The sequence below is a fragment of the Magnolia sinica genome, chromosome 6 (genome assembly GCF_029962835.1).
Source record: "Magnolia sinica isolate HGM2019 chromosome 6, MsV1, whole genome shotgun sequence".
NCBI lineage: Eukaryota > Viridiplantae > Streptophyta > Magnoliopsida > Magnoliales > Magnoliaceae > Magnolia > Magnolia sinica.
Genome location: NC_080578.1, coordinates 104,978,822 through 104,998,288, shown reverse-complemented (window position 1 = coordinate 104,998,288; position 19,467 = coordinate 104,978,822). Strand labels below are relative to the sequence as shown.

Sequence of the window (19,467 nt, the reverse complement as noted above, 5' to 3'; positions counted from 1 at the left end):
GTTCAAGTGGATCCCACCATAGAAAACAGTGGGGACAGTGACATCCACCGTTCAAAACTTCATAGGGGCCACAGAAGTTTCCGATCAAGCTTATATTTTTGTTTTCACTTCATATATCTCTAAGTTAACTTATGAATAGGTTGGATCCAAAAAATACATCATGGTGGGCCCTATAAATGTTTCAACGGTGGGTGTGACTGATCCCACAGTTTTCTGTGGTGGGTCCACTTGAATTTTAGATCTATGTCATTCTTTTTCTCATCAAATAAAACGATCTCTACAAATGGTTGGACGGTATGGATACAACACATGCATCATGGCGGGGTCCACAGAGCTTGGTGACGTCACTACAGTAGGGATTTAGCTACTGACCTTGTCAGTATCTAATCCGTGTACAGGTGAGATGCACTTTCGTAATTCAGCGACAGGACAGAGGTTATTTCCGTAATTTAGACCAAACCACTTCTCTTCTGTGTCGCAAGGAAGCGGCTACTGTCTTTCTCTTATGAGAGAGTAGCATCTATAAAATGGCGGGCGAGCAATTCAGGCCGTTGATTTCATCGCCTCTCTCTGCTTCTTATTTCTGTTCGTTGTGGGCGTTTGGAGATGGGATTTGTAGGGGAATGGGCAATGGCTGATTTCATAAAAGAGGCTGGTGGGTGGGCCGTGATCGACGGTGGCCTCGCTACGGAGCTGGAGCGGTATGGAGCCGACCTCAACGACCCTCTCTGGAGCGCTACATGCCTCATCAGCTCCCCTCACCTCATCCGTCAGGCATTCCTTCATTCCTTTTTCTCTGTTCTGCAATCCAAACTGTTTATTTGATGGATCTTATCATGGATGGTCCATGTACCTAAAATCTCCCAGTTGGATCTTTTGCCTTTCCTTTTCTTCTGTTGAATTTGGGGCTTTTGGCGAGTTTCTGTCCCTCTGGGAGATTTCCGGTGAGCATGGCCCATCATATCGATGGTTTGGATCTCTTATTCAGTTGCTCGGTTGCTTATTCTTTCATTCATTCATGTCATTCGTCTGATGTTGTCGTTTCAGTTTCTACCAACTGATTTTCATCTGCAGTTCTTAAATTTAGGTTTTGAGTTGTGGATGGATGTTTTGGTGTGTTTTGTTCCCATTTCTCAATGAGGTTGGATCCAATACAAACGTTTCTAGGAGAATCTTAACGTGCTAATTGATATGTGGGGCCCACCTTGATGTTTTAATGGCATCCAATCGTCCATCATGCCCACACCCTCCTGTTCTCTTTGGAAGACAAAGCTCAGGTTGATCCAAGACTTAGGTGGGCTCCACCACATGGAACAGTTGGGATTGAGATGCCCACAGTTACGAGGCGAAACAGGCCATTACGGGGCCTGTAAGGCTGTTACAGGTCATTTTTTTTATGACCGTTACGATCCTGTAACGCATAACAGTTGCCACACCATTACCTTCACATAACGGCTTTTACAGCCCCATAACGGCCATTATGGCACACCATGCTTAAGGGGGCTCCATAGTGCCATACGAATGCAGTGTGCCCATTGTACTCTCCGGAAGATAACTCAAGAATCAACCCGTAGAAAGAGCTAATTGAGAACTGACTGGACTTTTCTTTTATTCCACACCATTGCATCTCTAACTCCCAAAGAAGGACAAATACTATGAAGCTGCTCCAACATACGAATGAGCTCATCCTCTTTGTCCTCTAGTAAATTCCTCTGACATGGAGGAGACTAGACCACCGCATTACCTGAAACCATATAGCACCGAGCAATGGGAATGCTCACTTCTGGGGATAACCTAGCTAACCACGGAAAGTCTTCTAGAAGCACCCTCCCAACTGTCCATGCATCCTCTCAAAATCGAATCCTTTTACCATCTCCTAAGGAGAATCCAATCTCCTCTTTTTACTTTTCTTAGGTTGCTAGTTTTCTGCTATTTCAGCAGATTCTCTTCCCCTTTTGTATCTTTTCCTTCTCTTTTGAATGAAGTTATCCTTTTACAAATAAATAAATAAATTTAAAAAAAATAAATAAATCCAATCCCCTCTTTGAACTTGGTCCCCATACTGATAACCGTCTTTCACAGTGCCAAAAACCTATGAAAGGATGAATCTTTCACACCACCCCTACCTTTCTCCATAAACTACTATCTTCCAAACCAAATCTCAATGACCAATTACCCGACAACATTGAATTCATAACCTCCAGTTTATTTATACCTGCCCCCCCCCCCCCCCCCCCAAAAAAAAAGAAGAAAGAAAAGACTTTGCACCTCATCCCACTTCAACATATGAAACTTTTGCTTCTATTCTGCACCTTGCCACAAAAACTCATGCCTTAGTCTCCCCAACCTGTCCAACACAGCCTTCAGGCACTTAAAGAAGGATATGAATGTACAAAGGAACCACATCAAAGTATCTGGTTGTATCGGGCACTGGTACCGGTATCATACATGCATGGTTATTTTGCTTGGTAGACACATTTATCCATCATATCATTTAATTTTAAGATTTATTTCTATGCATCATGGTCAATTTCTCTACTTTATTAATTCCTAGTAGTGTGCTCTTGTCGTACTGTTACCACCGTAAACTATGATGGTACCAGGCAGAAGTGCGATCCACTTGATATATTCGTGACAGCCAATCCGTCCATTAGATGTGTTGCATTACGTTACACCCAAGGCCCAAAAATAAGCCCAAATGGAAACTCAAGTGGGCCACATAACAATGGACAAGTTCAGAGGGAATGCCTCAACCCTTAATCTTCCCCAGATAAAGGGTTAATACATTTTTCATATCCATTAATGAAACAGGTTCACCTAGATTACCTTGAAGCTGGCGCAGAGATCATTATCACAGCATCTTATCAGGTACTTGGGGCATCCATCTTTCCCTTGCTTTCACACGATAATGGTGTCTTAAGATCATTTCAACCATGGGTCAAAGCAGGCTACAATTCAGGGTTTCCAGTCTAAAGGCTTGTCTAGGGAAGAAAGTGAAGCTTTACTGCAGAGAAGTGTTGAGGTTGCACGTGAAGCACGCAATATATTTTGGGAGAGATGTGAAGAAGGACCACATGATGGCCCTGCGGATGGAAAAGTCTCCAAACGTCGTCGTATATTAGTTGCCGCTTCAATAGGAAGCTATGGGGCATATTTAGCCGATGGTTCTGAGTACAGGTGAATTGTTTTTTGGCCATTTCTTTACCATTTTAGCATCAATGTACAAGTGTTTTCACGTGATTCACTTGCTTTTATGATCCATTTAATTATCGCAGTGGGAACTACGGTGACACAGTTACATTGGCAACTTTGAAAGATTTTCATAGGAGAAGAGTCCAGGTTCTTGCAGAGTCAGGTGCTGATCTGATTGCCTTTGAAACGATTCCAAACAAGATCGAAGCTCAGGTATTTGCAAGCTTTCTATTATTTGGATCTGGTTTCACTAATAAGTTCTATTCATATAATCCCACTTATTGCTCTATTGACAACCCCTTTTAGGGCGTGTTTGTTTTTCAATTACAATGGTAAATGGCTGGTAATGGGTAATGATTACTTACTCATATAATAAACTAATTCAAAAACATTCACATAAAACTTCCACATCCCACACAAAAGTTGAAATATTCAAGCAAGGGGAATCTGTGCAGGTTCAGGCCTACACGTGTTAGGGCTGGATCAATAAAAATTATGAGCCAAACGATACTCAAAGGGAAGTAAAACTCATCCACACATGCACAACAATCAGTCCCTAATCCAAGGGATTCACTAGTTTCAATTCAAAAAACCCAAGGAGGGGGGGGCAAACAAATTGAAATAACGCAATCGAGGGTTAGAGTTATGGATAAGAGGCATGAGAGGAGTAAAATAGGCGAAAATCTGAACCTAGAGATAGTCCCCGTGCGCAGACAGCAGGCCAGGCCTGACGCACGTGCACAGGGGCCTGGCCGCATGTGCGAGGGGGGGTCCGAATCCCGAAACCGCCTCCTTGGCTCTGGTCGGCCAGGGGGGCTTCAAAACCTCCAAGTTTTGTAGTGATCCGACATGTGAACTGTGTGTGGTGCTCCGCCGAAGTTTTAGCCCTCCTGCAAGGCCAGATTCTGGAATTCTGCTGAAGAAAGGAGAATTGCTGCAATAAAGGACAGATTTGAAGCACGGATGGTGGTAGGAGATGAGAAGTAGATATAGTAGAGGATGGGGGCGAATCGAGATAAATGTGGCTTCGCACCATGGTAGTTAGCCCTTCGATGAAGGGAGGGCTTCGCACCCAATTAGATTTCCACAACTCAAGAACTCAGAGGAGTAGGAAAAAGCATAATTTTTATTAAACTTCAATAGTCCAAAAAAGCTACAAGGGGTGTCTATTTGTAAGAAAACCTTATACTCCAAAACTCGCGCCATGTGCGCATGATTCACTTGCTTTTATGATCCATTTAATTCTCGCAGTGGGAACTACGGTGACATAGTTACATTGGCAACTTTGAAAGATTTTCATAGGAGAAGAGTCCAGGTCCTTGCAGAGTCAGGTGCTGATCTGATTGCCTTTGAAACGATTCCAAACAAAATCGAAGCTCAGGTATTTGCAAGCTTTCTATTATTTGGATTTGGTTTCACTAATAAGTTCTATTCATATAATCCCACTTATTGCTCTATTGACAACCCCTTTTAGGGCGTGTTTGTTTTTCAATTACAATGGTAAATGGCTGGTAATGGGTAATGATTACTTTCTCCTGTAATTGTGTGGTGACATCACCTACATTTGACTGCAATGATGAGTTTGCTGCCATTGTTTGTTTTACCCAGACATCACTATAAAAATGATAGTTTTATAATGTAAAAATGTAATGATTATAATTTCCTCTACTTGTTTCCATTACATGTGTTTTTGAGTTTTGATTTCTGAGCCGTAATTCTTGTTTAAACAAATACCTTGAAATGATAATGGTGGCTCATTTACTTTGCATTACACAGGAAATTGGAAAACCAAACACACCCTTAATCTTTCTATGCAGAAATCAATTGTATCCACTTTTCATCTCTGGGCTACACATTTTGACTGAAGTTGCATTAAAGAACAATACATGACCCATGAGCACAACCTGAGGTTGATGTTTGCATCTGGCCTGCTTGTATTGTGTTGCTTGCTTCAAATATCGAGTAAAAATGATATATGATAAAGAGAAGGTTTCAAGTCCAACTGGTTGAACCATAACTTATGGTCCACCCAGTAGATAACTTCCAAGCTTTCATTTGCACACAACATCTAACTAATCCAGTCAATTGTCTCCGCTTAAGGAGGATCACATTATGCAAAAATTAACCAACATCTACTCATTGAGTGGACCATACTTGTAAGTTGATGGAGCACCTGATTCAATGGCTATAAATTGTTTTCTATGGCGTGGCACACCTAATGAGTTGATGGAGCTAATGTTGATCCTCGTGGTCAGGAAAACCTATTGGAAGCATCGGATGGCGCACAAACTTGATAGGTTGGAAGTTATTGGATGGGTGGACCATAAATTATGGTCCAATAGGTTGTACTTGAGACCCGCATGATAAATAGTTAAATACAATCTAATTTAGTAAACTCCACTTGGTAGCGATGCGCCAGTCTGTCAGCAGCCTGGTTAAAGGAGGGTTTGATGTCGCGTCGGGTGAGTGCGGATAGTCTGTGTTGAAGGCACAGGAAATTCCACTGCCGTCGGGTCTCATTGGTCCACGGCATTTCCGATGACTCAAGATAACAAGATATGTCGGATTTCTCTCTCCCAAATAAATTGCACGCTACACAACATGACTTTTAAAGGAGTATTTTTTATATATTTTAGCTTGTTTGTTTAGAAAAAAAATGAAGTTCTTTATGATAAATAACTGCATATATAATTAATAAAATCATAGGTACAAAAATAAGATGTGTATTGAAATAGAATATACTAATGTAATAACAAAAATATTAGCAAGTATACACCCAACCAACCCGACCGTGCCTGCTTGGGTTGGGAATTCCCAACTCGAGGTTGGGTTAGGGTTAAGGTATAGGAACCTTGGTTGGGGCTAGGGTTGAGCAGCAACCCAACCCAACCCGCCTGACTTTCAGCCCTAGATATTAGGTGGGTAGCCGATCATTGGACTTTTTCCAGTCAATTATGAGAATGATTCCCAGCCCCAAATTGCAGGGCAAGGCTATGATGATGATGACAATCTAATATTTTGAATTTTTTACTTTCTTACCCCATTGTAATTTTCTAATCTATGAAAAGTCTAGCCTTTAGAGCTCACGTGTGTAACAAAACTCGTGTCGTTGCCACTCATGTGCTAGCATGACACATGTGCGAGATCTAATCCATCCATCAGGTTCATCTGACCTTGTACATGTTTTCCCAAAAATAAAATCTAGTCCAATCGCTTGTAGGAAATGTGGATGGGTTAGAAAACTTCATCCAAGTTTTTCAGAGCCATGCAATTGTTTTGCAAACTGTGGCTCACTTGACTAGTAGATCAACCTAATTCTTGGGCTAGTGACGCAGGGGAAGAGCATGAAGAGATAATGAGGAAGATCAAGTGTGCAAGCCTTGAATCCAAAAGGTGTATTGACTCTTGAATCAACAATAAATAAAGGTAAATTCGAAATAATTTTATTGATGTCTCTAAAACAAAATTACAATGCTTTAAATTATAAAATGTAAACCCTAATTAAGAGTCATAATTCAACTAAACCAAAACTTACCCAAAGTAGTAAAATTTACTAAAAATAGAATGTTCTAATTTAATTTTGCTGAATAATTCCTGGTATGATAGGAAGCAAATCCTAAGAAGACATCACATACTAAAACTCTAAGATGAAAGAGATATGTCCAACCTAAAACTTACTAAAAATAATAAGTTCTTTTCCGTAAAATTGCGATTTTGAATAGGAAGGAGTCGTTTTCTCGTGAAACAGAGCAACGCAACCTGCTTACATGGGTCGGTTGACCTGTTCCAGTCAAAATTCACAGGTCGTGCATCCCGTAACGATACTCGGATCAAAAGTTATGGCTAATTTATGGTTCGCACTTCGAATGCCAATTTCTCTCAATCCAAAATGATTTTCTTCGATCCGGACGCATCTAGGCCCAATTACGTCATGCGATTGGGCCTGAATTTGATGGACTACGTCCACTTCCGTTCGGGCTTCTTTCGGTCCATATATGCCAAGAATAGGTCTGCAGAGCTAGGGCATCAATATAGTGGTGTTGTTCTGATGGATGGATTGGATCTTGGATCTATCATGCCATGCTGGCACATGCGTGGCATGTGCACGAGCTTTATAGCACACGCATGAGCTCCTGTTTTTTTAAACCTATAAAGCTATGCTTTCTCTGTCCCATGACCTATTTCTCATTCTGCTTTCTTGAGCCATATAATGCATTGCTGTTGAAGACGATGATCCTTCTTTCCATCTCATGCTTCCAAAGTTGATATGTTTGTATTTTTAAATAGACATATTTATGAATTTAAAAAAATTTAAAAAAAAAAAAAAAATTGCATATTTTTTGGGAACCTATTTCTGTTATGGCCTCATGCCTATCTCTCCTGGTGCTCTTTTTTAGGCATATGTTGAGCTTCTTGAAGAAAATGACATAAAGATTCCTGCGTGGTTTTCTTTCAATTCGAATGATGGTGTTAATGTGGTTAGTGGAGATTCATTGCCTGAGTGTGCCTCCATTGCTGACTCATGTAAGAAGGTCGTCGCCGTTGGAATCAACTGCACCTCTCCTAGATTTATCCATGGAATGATTCTCTCCATTAAGAAGGTATGATCCTTTCATTGTCGGAATTGTATTTGCAAATTAAATGCGTGCATGAAGTGTCACTTATTGAACCTAAAAGACACAGCAAAAGTTCCATGTTATGCTCATAGTGTGCATTTTCTTATGAATATCCAAACTCGAATGAGATCATAGTTATGTAATTAAAACTTGCTGTACATCTTGAGAAGATGCTACTTCAGCATTTATTGTGCATGTGTGCGACAGGAGCTCTGGTTGTTGTATCATTTTTTTAATGCAGCTTGAACTTTATTGAAAAATCAAGTATTGGAAAAGGCAAATAATTTTAAATTTTATGAAGCGGAATTTGTGGGCCCCCCTCCCCACAGAAATGTGCATCTAGATCATTCTAGCTTCTTCAACATGTACACTCATGGTATTCAATAATGGTAACAGCGGCTGTAACGGCCACAGCCAAAAAACCTGCATTGGCCTGGTAACAGGCCATTTTTTCCGGTTAAAGCGTAACTGTTCCCACCATTACTGTTATATAACAGCCGTAACAGCCATTACGTAACCGGTTTTGAATACCTTGTGCACACCAGAATCTTGAATAAGAAGAGAGTAGGCGGGATGATTTACAACCAGTGACAAGTTTAATCTAATCAATTTAAATTAAAATCACATGGGAATTTGGAACTTTCTTGGGGCTGACTGAGAGAATAGGTCTCTCCACATAGTTAAGATAGCAAGACATGCAAAACCTAGGGAATTTAGAGGTCCGGTCATAAACAGTCTAAAGGCTTGGAATGCGACATGTACAGCAAAACTCTTATGGCATCTCGCATTGGTTCATAAGTCTTCATGGACCAATTGCATCCATGGGTAACACATTAAAGGGCGAAGCTGCTGAAGTATTTCCTGCTCTACAAGTTCCTCCAGTATTTGGAAGCGCATCTTCGGCATGAGGCAACACATCAAATACTATATTTCTTATATTTTGGGCACTTGCAGATGTTTCTTCTTATGGCATGATCCTTGGTCAATGACTTTAGTCTTTTTGAGACATTTGGGAGCAGCTCAATCATTGATTTGGGGGGAGGAAAGAGAGATTAAAGTTGCCAATTTCATTCTAATGGCAGTTGGAACTGGCCCATCGGATGCTCTCCCTCACTGGATACAGTGTAGGAGGCTATTTCAGATCGAGGTGATAGTGTTACATGGAGGAATGCACCTTTTGATCAATTCACTTCTCCAACTCCCTATTTCAGTCTTCTAAACAATGGGCCATGAGTTTTGTGGACTTCATTTGGAATAACTTGAATTTCCTTAAGTACGCCTGCACCGCTTGGTTTGCTCTTCAATCCAGGCTCAAAACAAAAGACCTTATTGCTCGTGGCGTCTCTATCACTGACAGATGCACTTTATGTAGTTCTCCTCCTTTGAAATATTTGAGTTAGCTTTGTCTAGGAGAGTACTATTATGTGTTGAATAAAGTTGAATTTGTGGACATGCAGAAGTTCCCAAATACCTGCAGACATGTATCTTGACAGTGTATTGACTTGTAAGTAGGAATAGGATATTATGCCAATGCTTTAGGTAAGTAAAATGGAGTTGAAAAGCTGAAACTCTTAAAAGCGAACACTAGCAATTTTTACAATAGTTTCATCAATTGTAAGCTAATAGCATTTATCCCTCTGCAGTTATATAAGCTCTTAATATTCTACTGCCTAGAAATTGTAAAATCAACTCATGCATTTGAACACTTAGACCTGGCATCTAAGGATTTTAAAATGCACAGTTTACAAGAGGGTTGTATGTCTAGCCATTGAATCTTCTTCTTTTTTTCTGGTAGTTGCCAATTTTCTGATAATTTTTCTTGTGCATATGATTCCCAGCTTTTGAAATACTGTTCTTACTCTTGAGATGAATACAAATACAGTCCTAACATGGTGGTCTTTTTTTGTGTGGCGTTATTTATCTTGCAGGTCACAGACAAACCAATCCTCATATACCCAAATAGTGGGGAGACGTACGATGCAGATAGGAAGGAGTGGGTGGTGAGTTTTTCCTCCTTTTGAATACATTCTGAGCAATTGCTTCTATTTTTGGACCTATGAGTTGAATTATTAGTTCAGTTTTTATGTTAATCAGGGCTCTAAGATTCACTTCAGTGCTCGACTCTGCCAAACTGATACAACTTGCCAAGTCTGGTAAAGACTTGGGGAGTAATGTAGATTATCGGCAGAATTTTCTTGAGTCCAAATCATTCCCTTTTGTTTGTGCAGAAATGTACTCTCTTTCTATCGAATCCAGTTGAAAATTGGATTTATTAATTAGATTCGATAGAAAGTAGTCTACGAATCCTTTTCTGCAATTCCACCATAACTAAGTTAGACCATAGGTCATCTAGTCTTTTCTTACTACCTCCACCCATGTCTTTTAGGGCCTTCCCCTTGCCCTTTTAGAGCCTTCAACTTGCACCAACTCACTCCTAACTGGGGCAATTCTTGGTCTTTGTTGCGCATATGAACCATCTAAGTCTACTTTCCCTCATCTTATTACATATTGGTGCTACTATTCTTCCCCGGTGCACATGTTGAGTCCTTAAACTTTTGAGCAACTCTGCAGAACTCTAAACAATAGGAAGAAAGGTGAAATTTCTAGAGGAATATATTATCCACCTCTGTTATGTACGCACCAATATTTCAATTATGTCATCCAAAACATCATGAATGCTTTGGACACTTCACATGAGGTCTTGTGTTGATTATCGTTTTTTTTGTAATATTTTCCTCCTCTTTTTTTTCCCCTTTGTTGTTAAGTGGGCTTTTATTGTTAAGATGAAGTTTTATCATTGCTTGCTTGCACTCAAGCGCATCTCCACTCTCTTGGTCCCAGGATACTATTCATAGGCAACTGCTCCCCCTGGATCTAGTTCTAGGGTTTACTTTCTTTCTTTCTTTTTTTGACATTTTTCTTATACAATAGGTTGCATGTAACATCTTTTCCTTTCTTTTTATTTTGTGGGTTTCCTAACTCTTTGGGTTTTCACATAGGTGTTGCATAGTTTTTGCATGATGTGTATCATTTGTTTAGTCTTATTCTCTTTAACTCTTTTATGAGTGTACAAAAATGTCCCCTTGTCTATACTTTTGGAGGTAGCCATGCTGGACACCTGAGGATGGTTTTGATGTCCCATTACAATTGCTTTAAACCTGATGGGCCTAATTAGCACTATGACACACGGCACTGATGCCACATCTACCTGTGCACCCTGGCTCTTTTGGACATATGGATCATCCCACCACTGATTTAAACCATCCATTAGGCCTAGCCTACTCTTCATGGACCATCGTGAAAAATAAAAATAAAAATTTAAATGCCCTATAGAACAGATGGCCTAGGTCGTTTATCGAACGAAGCTTAGATCATCAACCTAATTATTCCTTCAGTTCACTCCACCTTGGATTGTCTCTCTCAAGAATTACTTCAATTGGATGGTTATACCAATAGAGGCCATTGTTCTAATGTTTATGATCTCGAGTTAGCATGATTTTTTCATGATGGTCCGCGAAAAGTGGCTTCAACAACTTTGAATTGTCCGTGTCCAAAATCACTATAGGCCAGTGAAAACTAACAAATATTCAAGGGTAACCAGGTGTATTGGTACTACTTCTATCTTAATCTCTTGTTTTCAAATACAGATCATGTCATCTCCTTGGCTCTTATTTCTTGTGCAATGGGTTTCTAAGATGACCCCAATCTCTTGCTCATCTATATAGATGGCTATCAAAATGATAGATGAGTTTTTTCCTTGATCATTGTTTAAGGATGTGTTTGGATGTGCAATTGAATTGAATTGTGAAACTCAGTTCAATAAGAGGGCGTTCCATAGTACTTGTTTTTAGTATCATAGGCAGCCCTGAGATTGCAGATGTATTCCTTCAAGTCCAGCTTGAAGGTAATGTAATTGCAACTTGAATCCTATCCCATCGTTAAGAATCCTAATTATGATTTCTTTTGTGGATCTAAACATCACAATTCAGTTCAACGATGCATCGAAAGATGGCCATTTGCTGAATTAAACTCATGTTCCTTCATCAAATTCGTCTCCCAATCCACTCGGTCATCCCGACATCTACAAAGTACTAATGCAGTCTTAACCATAGTTTTAAAACTCAGTGACTTGACTTGACAAGATTTCAAGCCAAATCACCAAGAAACTTGATGGCAATCTTGACTGGGTCACAACTCGGCCTGACTTGTTGAGTCAGCTCGCTGACTCGGTTGACTAATGCGGCTCAACATGACTCAAGCTGAGTCACTCACTGGCTCATTGCTTATTAGTATAATAATTATAGGGCAGCCTGAAATTTGAACCCATGACACCATTCGCATGTTTTGTAACCATGTATCATACATGTTAACTTTACACTCAATAACAAATGAAATATCTATTATTACTCAAAACATTCTTATTAGAGCTTTGCCAAGCCTGCACGTGTTTACAAGTCAGATGATGATGCACATTCCACACATGCTAGTGTTGCACATGGGTGTAATACCCAAGCTATTAATTGGAAGGGTCCCAATATATAGATTCCCTATCCCAAGGATCATGTCAGTCCACTAGTTAGGTGGGCCACAATTAACTGAACAAATGTACAGTTATGAAAAAAATGGCCAAACTTTTCTAATCCATCCACTTATTTCTAACGTCATGACACACCTACTGAGCGAGACAACTTTTATCTTTCAGCAATGGCATCTACATGGTGAGGTCATCATGATGAATGATTTTGATATTTCACCTGCATGCCATGCTGGCACATGTGGTCGCCTGTGCATTATCTGTCTTGTAAACGTGTGGACTTACTGAAGCTCTTCTTGTTAATATAATTATAAATATCGAGTCGACCTGACCTGTCTCAGACTTCCAGTTGAGTTTTTGGGTTTTTGAACTATGGTCTTAGTTAACTAGTCTAGGATGCTAGTGCCATGGATCCAATTTCCATGTAATTCTGCATTTTAGATGCCCAGAAAATGCTTTCAACATACGTTACTGAAAATCCTTTTACTTCTCTTTTCTTTTCTTTCCTGCTAGAAGGCATCTACGGAGGTTTCGGATGAAGATTTCATTTCTTATGTCAGCAAATGGCGCGAAGTTGGAGCTTCCCTCATAGGAGGCTGTTGCAGAACGACTCCAAATACTATCCGTGCAATATCAAGGACTCTGCGCAAGGAATCCGTTTTACAAACATCTCTGCCATGACTGACTTAAATTAAGGACTAACTTGGAGAGCTGTAAATATCAATCGAGAAACTCAGAATGGTTGGTCCATATGAATCTGAATTTTCGCTCTCTGTTGGTCATGTTTAGACAATTTCCGAAGCTGAGAATGTCGGAAGACCGGGAAAGAAAATCATGGGTTGGTCAGGCATGCATGAATAGATTATAGAGATACGGGGCAGGAGAAAATGGCATCTTTGTCATTTGTTAATGGCCCATTATCTCTAAAACGACATTGCTGGTACGATCTTAACCATCTAATTGAGCCCATTGAATATGGACGGTGGACCATTTTATCCATCGATAGCGATGAATGGGATGGTTAGGATCATTTGATCAGTGTTGCATTCGGGCTATGATTGTGGACGATGTTCTCCCATTATTTATGATAGTCTGGATTGACTTGCATGTCTGCCAAGCCTAACATCAGTGTGTGACTGTCAATGGTAAGGGATGATCCTGACCATCCATAAGTGGAGGTGAAGTGTAGAACATGAAAATGAACATTTCCTTGGTTAACATTCAACATGAGAATCAGTAGTCATGATTACCTTTGAAGCGTGATTATTGCACCATAGATCAGTTATTGTGGCACCTAGAAGAGAGACATTCCAATCAAAGAAATCTCTCCCCATGTGGGCCCCTATGCGATGACCATAGAAGCTTCAAATGAGGCTGATATTTGTATTTTCCCTTCATCCTTGTGGGCATCACCTCATGAATGGGCTAGATGTAATATAAATCTGATGGTGGGACCCATGAAGGTTCAACAGTTAAAAAGTATTTCCATCCCCTACTGTTTCATGCAAAACCTTGTGATTTAGTGGAACTCATGGGCAGATATATATATATATCTTAGAAGGAAATCAGGTGGGCCCCGCATAGTGGACTAGGGAGAAATATGGTAGAGCCGGCAGACCCATCTCTTCAAATTTCATGTGGCAGGGAGATGTATCAAATGGGGCCGTCCATCTAGTTGGCTCTATCATTGATGGCTCATGAATGTTTTAGATAAATGATGGGACAGTTTTGTAGAATGATAAATGGATCGGGTCTTCCATATGCAGGGCCTGGAGTGGATGATTTGTCTCAAAATCACGAATACAAGGCAATCCCATTCATTTGATAAGCGGATATTGAAGTGACAATTAAGGAAGGAAAAAAAAAAGAAGAAGATAAAAAGAAGTTAGTGGTGGGTGTGATTAACGGTAGAAAAAGTAATTAATAGGATCATCTAAAACTTTAAACCATCCCTTCCTGTGCTCATTGGTCGGTGCACCTGATTGATACATCACACAGCTACTTGTCTTTCAATACCCTGCATAATGCCAATAGTTTTGAACATTTTTGCCGTTGCAATTAGTCTTCACAGCATTAGTTAAGAGAGGGTAGATTCATCAGAAAAATGTGATTGTCATAGGCATGAAAAGGATAGCATATGTAAGGTCTACCATGTTGTGTATATATAAAATCTACAGCATCTATTAGGTGACAACCATTATTTCAACAGTAGTGTAGATGACACCTATTAAAAACTCACATGGGGCCACACCAATGTGAACAATGTAGAATTGCTCCACAAACCATTAAGTTCCCACGCCAATGACAACGTAGTTTCCCACTGAGTTAGACCTGATCGATAGGTTTGATGAAAGACAATAAATCTAGACAATCCACCATATTTTTTTTTTCTGTTGTATTATGAAGGAATCCTATTTATAAAAAGCAGGATATGAAACAACTGCTTAAGCCAATTATCCTCATTACTATACATTTGGGTCTTCCCAATATTATTATTTTTATACATTTGCACCGATGCACACCACATGAACACTTAAATCTATAACTTACTTTAGTGTTGAAACGCAACATATTTATCACTTAGCCATGCATTAAGACCCACCCCATGGTTTAAGTATCACGTTTTATACACAATTCATTTACTGTATAAACTAAGTAGGCATCTCTTGCTCTCCCCACAAGGGCCTGGGGCAACGCATGTAATTATGATCTCTCTATATGACTAAGAGAGTGCTTTATTTATGTTGTCCATTCATTTTCCCATAAATAAGGAAGATCCAAATCTTAAGTGAACCACACCACAGGAAACGGTGGTGATTAAACAGTTTTTAATATACCACACCGCCATTAAAAACTTCTCAAGGCTACAAAAGTTTTGAAATAAGTTAATATTTACTTTCTCCCTTTATCTAGGTCTATGTTACCTAATTTAGGATTAGTAGGTTGGATGGCAAATAAACTTTACACTGGGTTTTAGAAAGCTTTTCATGGTAGGAGTTCCATCACCATTTTTTTTTTATGGTGTGATCCATTTGAAATTTGTATCATTCAATTTTGAGCTCATGCCCTATGATAAGCTGAAAAAGTGTATGGACAATATGAATAAAACACATAAATCATGATGGGGCCATAGAATCGGCATTGTCCAAGTAGCTATTGGCAGTGTCAGTATGCAACAATCTGTGTGTTCGGAACCAGTATGTATCACCCAATACTGTTATGTATCGACCATGAACGTTATGGGTGTATCGATCTCAAACAGCCCGACACAGGGGATTCGTAATTCTAATTGTATGGGTGGTAACCGATGCATTACTTAACACATCCTGATCCATAGCTCAAGTGGTAGACTGAGTGAAAGATACCTTGTTTCAACGCTGAGGCCTTCCTATCGATCCCTGGTTGGGGTGGCTAACAGTGAAGTGTGAACTGACAGTGGCTATCATCAGCTATGGCTTCGACCCTTCTGCTTTCACCTCATCTTTCCTTCCCCACCGTCGATATCGATACCGATCCTGACCACCATCATCATCAACGGCCCATAATTAAGCGCAACTCAGCAGCTACTGGGCTAATCCAGATATGCAGGAACATCCAAGAATTGAAGCAGATCCATGGACAGATGATGAAAATGGGCCCCACAACAGCTCCAGTGAGCACCAAGCTCATTGCCGCCTGCGCTCGAATCGCCACTCCCGAGAGCTTGAATTATGCAAGAAAAGCCTTCCAACTCTTACTGGAAGAAGAAGAAGAAGCCAATCTTTTCTTATGGAATTCACTGATAAGAGGCTACGCTTCTGCTGGCATTGGCCAAGAAGCCATTTATCTATACCTCCAGATGGTAATGGAAGGCGTCTTGCCTGACCATTTCACGTTCCCTTTCCTTTTGACCGCCTGCACCAAGATTGCTGCGGCGTCGGAGGGGATTCAATTCCATGCTTCTTTGATCAAGATGGGGCTGGGAACTGATGCTTATATACTTAATTCCTTGATTCATTTCTATTCTGAATGTGAGGATTTGACTTCTGCACGTAAGGTGTTCGATGGAATGCCTGAAAGAAATGTCGTTTCATGGACGAGCTTGATCTGTGGTTATGCCCACAGGGACTCCCCTGAAGATGCTGTATCTCTGTTTTGGGAGATGGTGAGAGCAGAAGCGATCAGACCTAATTCAGTTACGATGGCATGTGTTGTCTCTGCTTGCGCGAAACTTCAGGACCTTGATCTGGGCGAGCGGGTCTGCTCTTATATTGGGGAATCTGGAATTGGGCTTAATGCAGTTTTGGTGAATGCACTTGTTGACATGTACATGAAATGTGGGGCGATGGAGAGGGCAGAGCTATTGTTTGGTGAGTGTAGCGATAGGAATTTGGTTTTGTATAACACCATGGTGTCGAATTATGTCCGCCTGGGTTTGGCAAAGGAGGCACTTGCAGTCTTCGATGAAATGATACATGCAGGTCTTAAGCCGGATAGGGTTACGATAATTGGGGTGATATCGGCATGTTCTCATTTAGGCAAGCTGGTCTCAGGAAGACAGTGCCATGGATATGTCTTGCGGAATGCGTTGGATGGGTGGGATGCGGTGATCAATTCCATCATTGACATGTACATGAAATGTGGTGTGCCAGAAACTGCATGCAGGGTTTTCGACACGATGTTGAAGAAGACCATCGTGTCATGGAACACTGTAATTGCGGGATATATCAGAAATGGCGATTTGGGTTCTGCCCAGAATGTTTTCAGTTCAACACCAGAAAAGGATATTGTGTCTTGGAATACCATGATTGGTGCTCTGGTTCAGGAGGATCAGTTTGAGGAAGTGATCACCCTTTTTCGGGTAATGCATGATTCTGGTGTAAAGGCAGACAGGGTGACCATGGTGAGCATCGCGTCTGCTTGTGGGTACTTGGGTGCCCTCGATCTTGCAAAATGGATCCATGCCTACATTGACAAGAACGAAATCCCTTGTGATGTTCGGCTGGGAACAGCTTTGGTTGATATGTATGCTCGGTGTGGGGATCCCAGAAGTTCGATGCAAGTTTTTGAGGAAATGCCTGAAAAGGATGTTTCTGCTTGGACTGCAGCCATTGGAGCAATGGCCATGGAAGGGAATGGAAAACAGGCCATACAACTTTTCAATGAGATGGTCCAGCATGGGGTGAAACCTGATGGTGTAGCATTTGTGGCAGTGCTAACTGCGTGCAGTCATGGTGGGTTGGTCGAAGAAGGCCGTTGTCTCTTCCGATCAATGAGTGACAACTATGATCTTCTTCCACAGATTGTCCACTATGGGTGCATGGTTGATCTGTTCGGCCGTGCTGGCCTGTTTGGAGAAGCACATATGCTCATCGAGAGCATGCCGATCGAGCCTAACAGTGTCATTTGGGGGGCTCTATTAGCTGCTTGCCGGATCCACAATAATGTGGAGCTGGCGGATCATGTGGCCAAGCAGGTGATGGAGTCGGCTCCTGACCACTCAGGAATACATGTGCTCATTTCGAATATTTATGCATCAGCAGGGAAATGGTCTGATGTTGCAAGGGTGAGGATGCATTTGAAGGACATAGGAGCCCAAAAGCTACCAGGATCAAGCTCGGTCGAGGTGAATGGAGTTATTCATGAGTTCACATCCGGGGACGAATCGCACCGACAAATGATACAGATAGTTAAGATGCTCGATGAGATCAACAGTCGACTTAAGCATACAGGTCATGTGCCTGACTTGGGGAATGTTTTGCTCGATGTCAGTGAAGCAGAAAAAGAGCACTTGCTTGGTCGACATAGTGAGAAACTGGCCATGGCATTTGGGCTCATCAGCACCGGTCATGGGGCACCAATCCGTGTGATCAAGAACCTCCGTATGTGCTCCGATTGCCACACGTTTGCCAAATTGGTGTCGGGTATCTACAGCCGTGAAATTGTGGTCCGAGACAACAACCAGTTCCATTATTTCCAGCGAGGGCAGTGTTCTTGCATGGATTACTGGTGAGATTAGATGCAACTAATGAAAATGGCACATGCAAGGCATGTACAGAGAGGATGGAAGAGAGGAAAATTAGGATACGCAGAGAGAGGATGAGAGAAGAGCATTCATGTTTCAATGTTCGCCGACCCATCTCCACATTTTCCTGTGTTGAGGACTGTGGTCCACTCAAGATGTAGATTTACTTCATTTTTTAACGGACATCCTAACATGAGCCGGTGCAATAGATGTACGGTATGAATTTCAGTCATCACAGTTGCCCCTATAAAGCCATTACTGCACAGTCTCACTACTATTACACTCTGTTTGAGCTCATCAGCACCGTCCATGGGGCACCGGTCCTTTTTGCAGGTGAAATCTGAACCGTAAGTCGGCCAATAACCATATTTTTCATTTCATCTAAAATGTCTTCCCACACTCTGTAAATGTTGAAAGTTTTCCTTTGTATGAAATTAGCTGTGGCAAAAATATCCAAAATCTACTCATGATAAATATGGTATATATATGATGAGTCACACAGCAGGGAATGTGAGAACAGTTCCCTTAACAAACTTTCTTATGACCCAATAGGAAATTAATCATCACCATCAGCAACTGCCGCACCACCACCATTATCATGGCCTTGTGCTAGTCATTTAGGGCCTGTTTGGATACCACCAAATAAGTTACTTTTTCTACAGACAGCAGTAGATAAGTAACTTATTTGAGATAAGTAAGTTTGGTTTATGATCAATTATTTATAAGTAGCTTTTTTTAGTTAAAGTTACTTGATTACTTTAGTTTAATAAGTAAAAATCAAGATAAGCTACTTAAGGCATGAGTAACTTATCTTAAGTAACTTATGATCCAAACGCCCCCGAGTCAGAAAAATTCTCATGCTACCTTGGCAAAAGTTCATGGACTGACTGCCTACCTACTTGACATCAACCTTCCTCCTATACCTGGGTTAGGGACTGGCTGGAGCGGTGCCTAGTCGAGTTCTCTTCCCAAAAGGAAAACCTTTTAAATTACCCATTGAAATGCCAAGTTCATTCCACCATGAACTTGGAGAGACTCGTCGAGTCAACTTAATGGTTCAGATGATTTGGCATGACTCCCATGGAGTCGATTTGTTTAAGTGGTAGGATTACTTCTAATAA

At 40.9% G+C, this 19,467-nt stretch overlaps 2 protein-coding genes across 6 annotated transcripts; both read left to right on the top strand.

Moving 5' to 3' along the window:
• The first annotated feature begins 498 nt into the window (after positions 1–498).
• LOC131249424 (homocysteine S-methyltransferase 2-like) lies at positions 499–13,124 on the top strand. Of its 5 annotated transcripts, none has more exons than XM_058250212.1 (8): positions 499–774; positions 2,812–2,868; positions 2,948–3,177; positions 3,276–3,405; positions 7,590–7,793; positions 9,737–9,808; positions 9,903–9,961; positions 12,859–13,124. In XM_058250212.1, exons 1-8 carry the CDS (start codon positions 607–609, stop codon positions 12,932–12,934), a joined length of 996 nt encoding a protein of 331 aa, XP_058106195.1. In that variant the 5' UTR covers positions 499–606; the 3' UTR covers positions 12,935–13,124. The 5 variants fall into 5 exon arrangements, with proteins under 5 accessions (XP_058106195.1, XP_058106196.1, XP_058106194.1 ...); XM_058250213.1 differs by having other exon boundaries at positions 500–774; positions 12,856–12,968; XM_058250211.1 differs by lacking the exon at positions 9,903–9,961 and having other exon boundaries at positions 502–774.
• A 2,662-nt stretch (positions 13,125–15,786) lies between these two features.
• LOC131249420 (pentatricopeptide repeat-containing protein At3g22690) lies at positions 15,787–18,879 on the top strand. The gene has a single exon (XM_058250201.1). The coding sequence runs from the start codon at positions 15,794–15,796 to the stop codon at positions 18,332–18,334; it is 2,541 nt and encodes an 846-aa protein (XP_058106184.1). The 5' UTR covers positions 15,787–15,793; the 3' UTR covers positions 18,335–18,879.
• Positions 18,880–19,467: the final 588 nt, after the last annotated feature.

Coding starts and splice junctions, on each gene's coding strand:
- LOC131249424 (XM_058250210.1), top strand. CDS start 607: ATGGGATTTGTAGGGGAATGGGCAATGGCTGATTTCATAAAAGAGGCT. Junction 3,178..3,275: donor GCCGATGGTTCTGAGTACAG/GTGAATTGTTTT, acceptor TAATTATCGCAG/TGGGAACTACGGTGACACAG. Junction 9,809..12,855: donor CAGATAGGAAGGAGTGGGTG/GTGAGTTTTTCC, acceptor CTTTCCTGCTAG/AAGGCATCTACGGAGGTTTC.
- LOC131249420 (XM_058250201.1), top strand. CDS start 15,794: ATGGCTTCGACCCTTCTGCTTTCACCTCATCTTTCCTTCCCCACCGTC.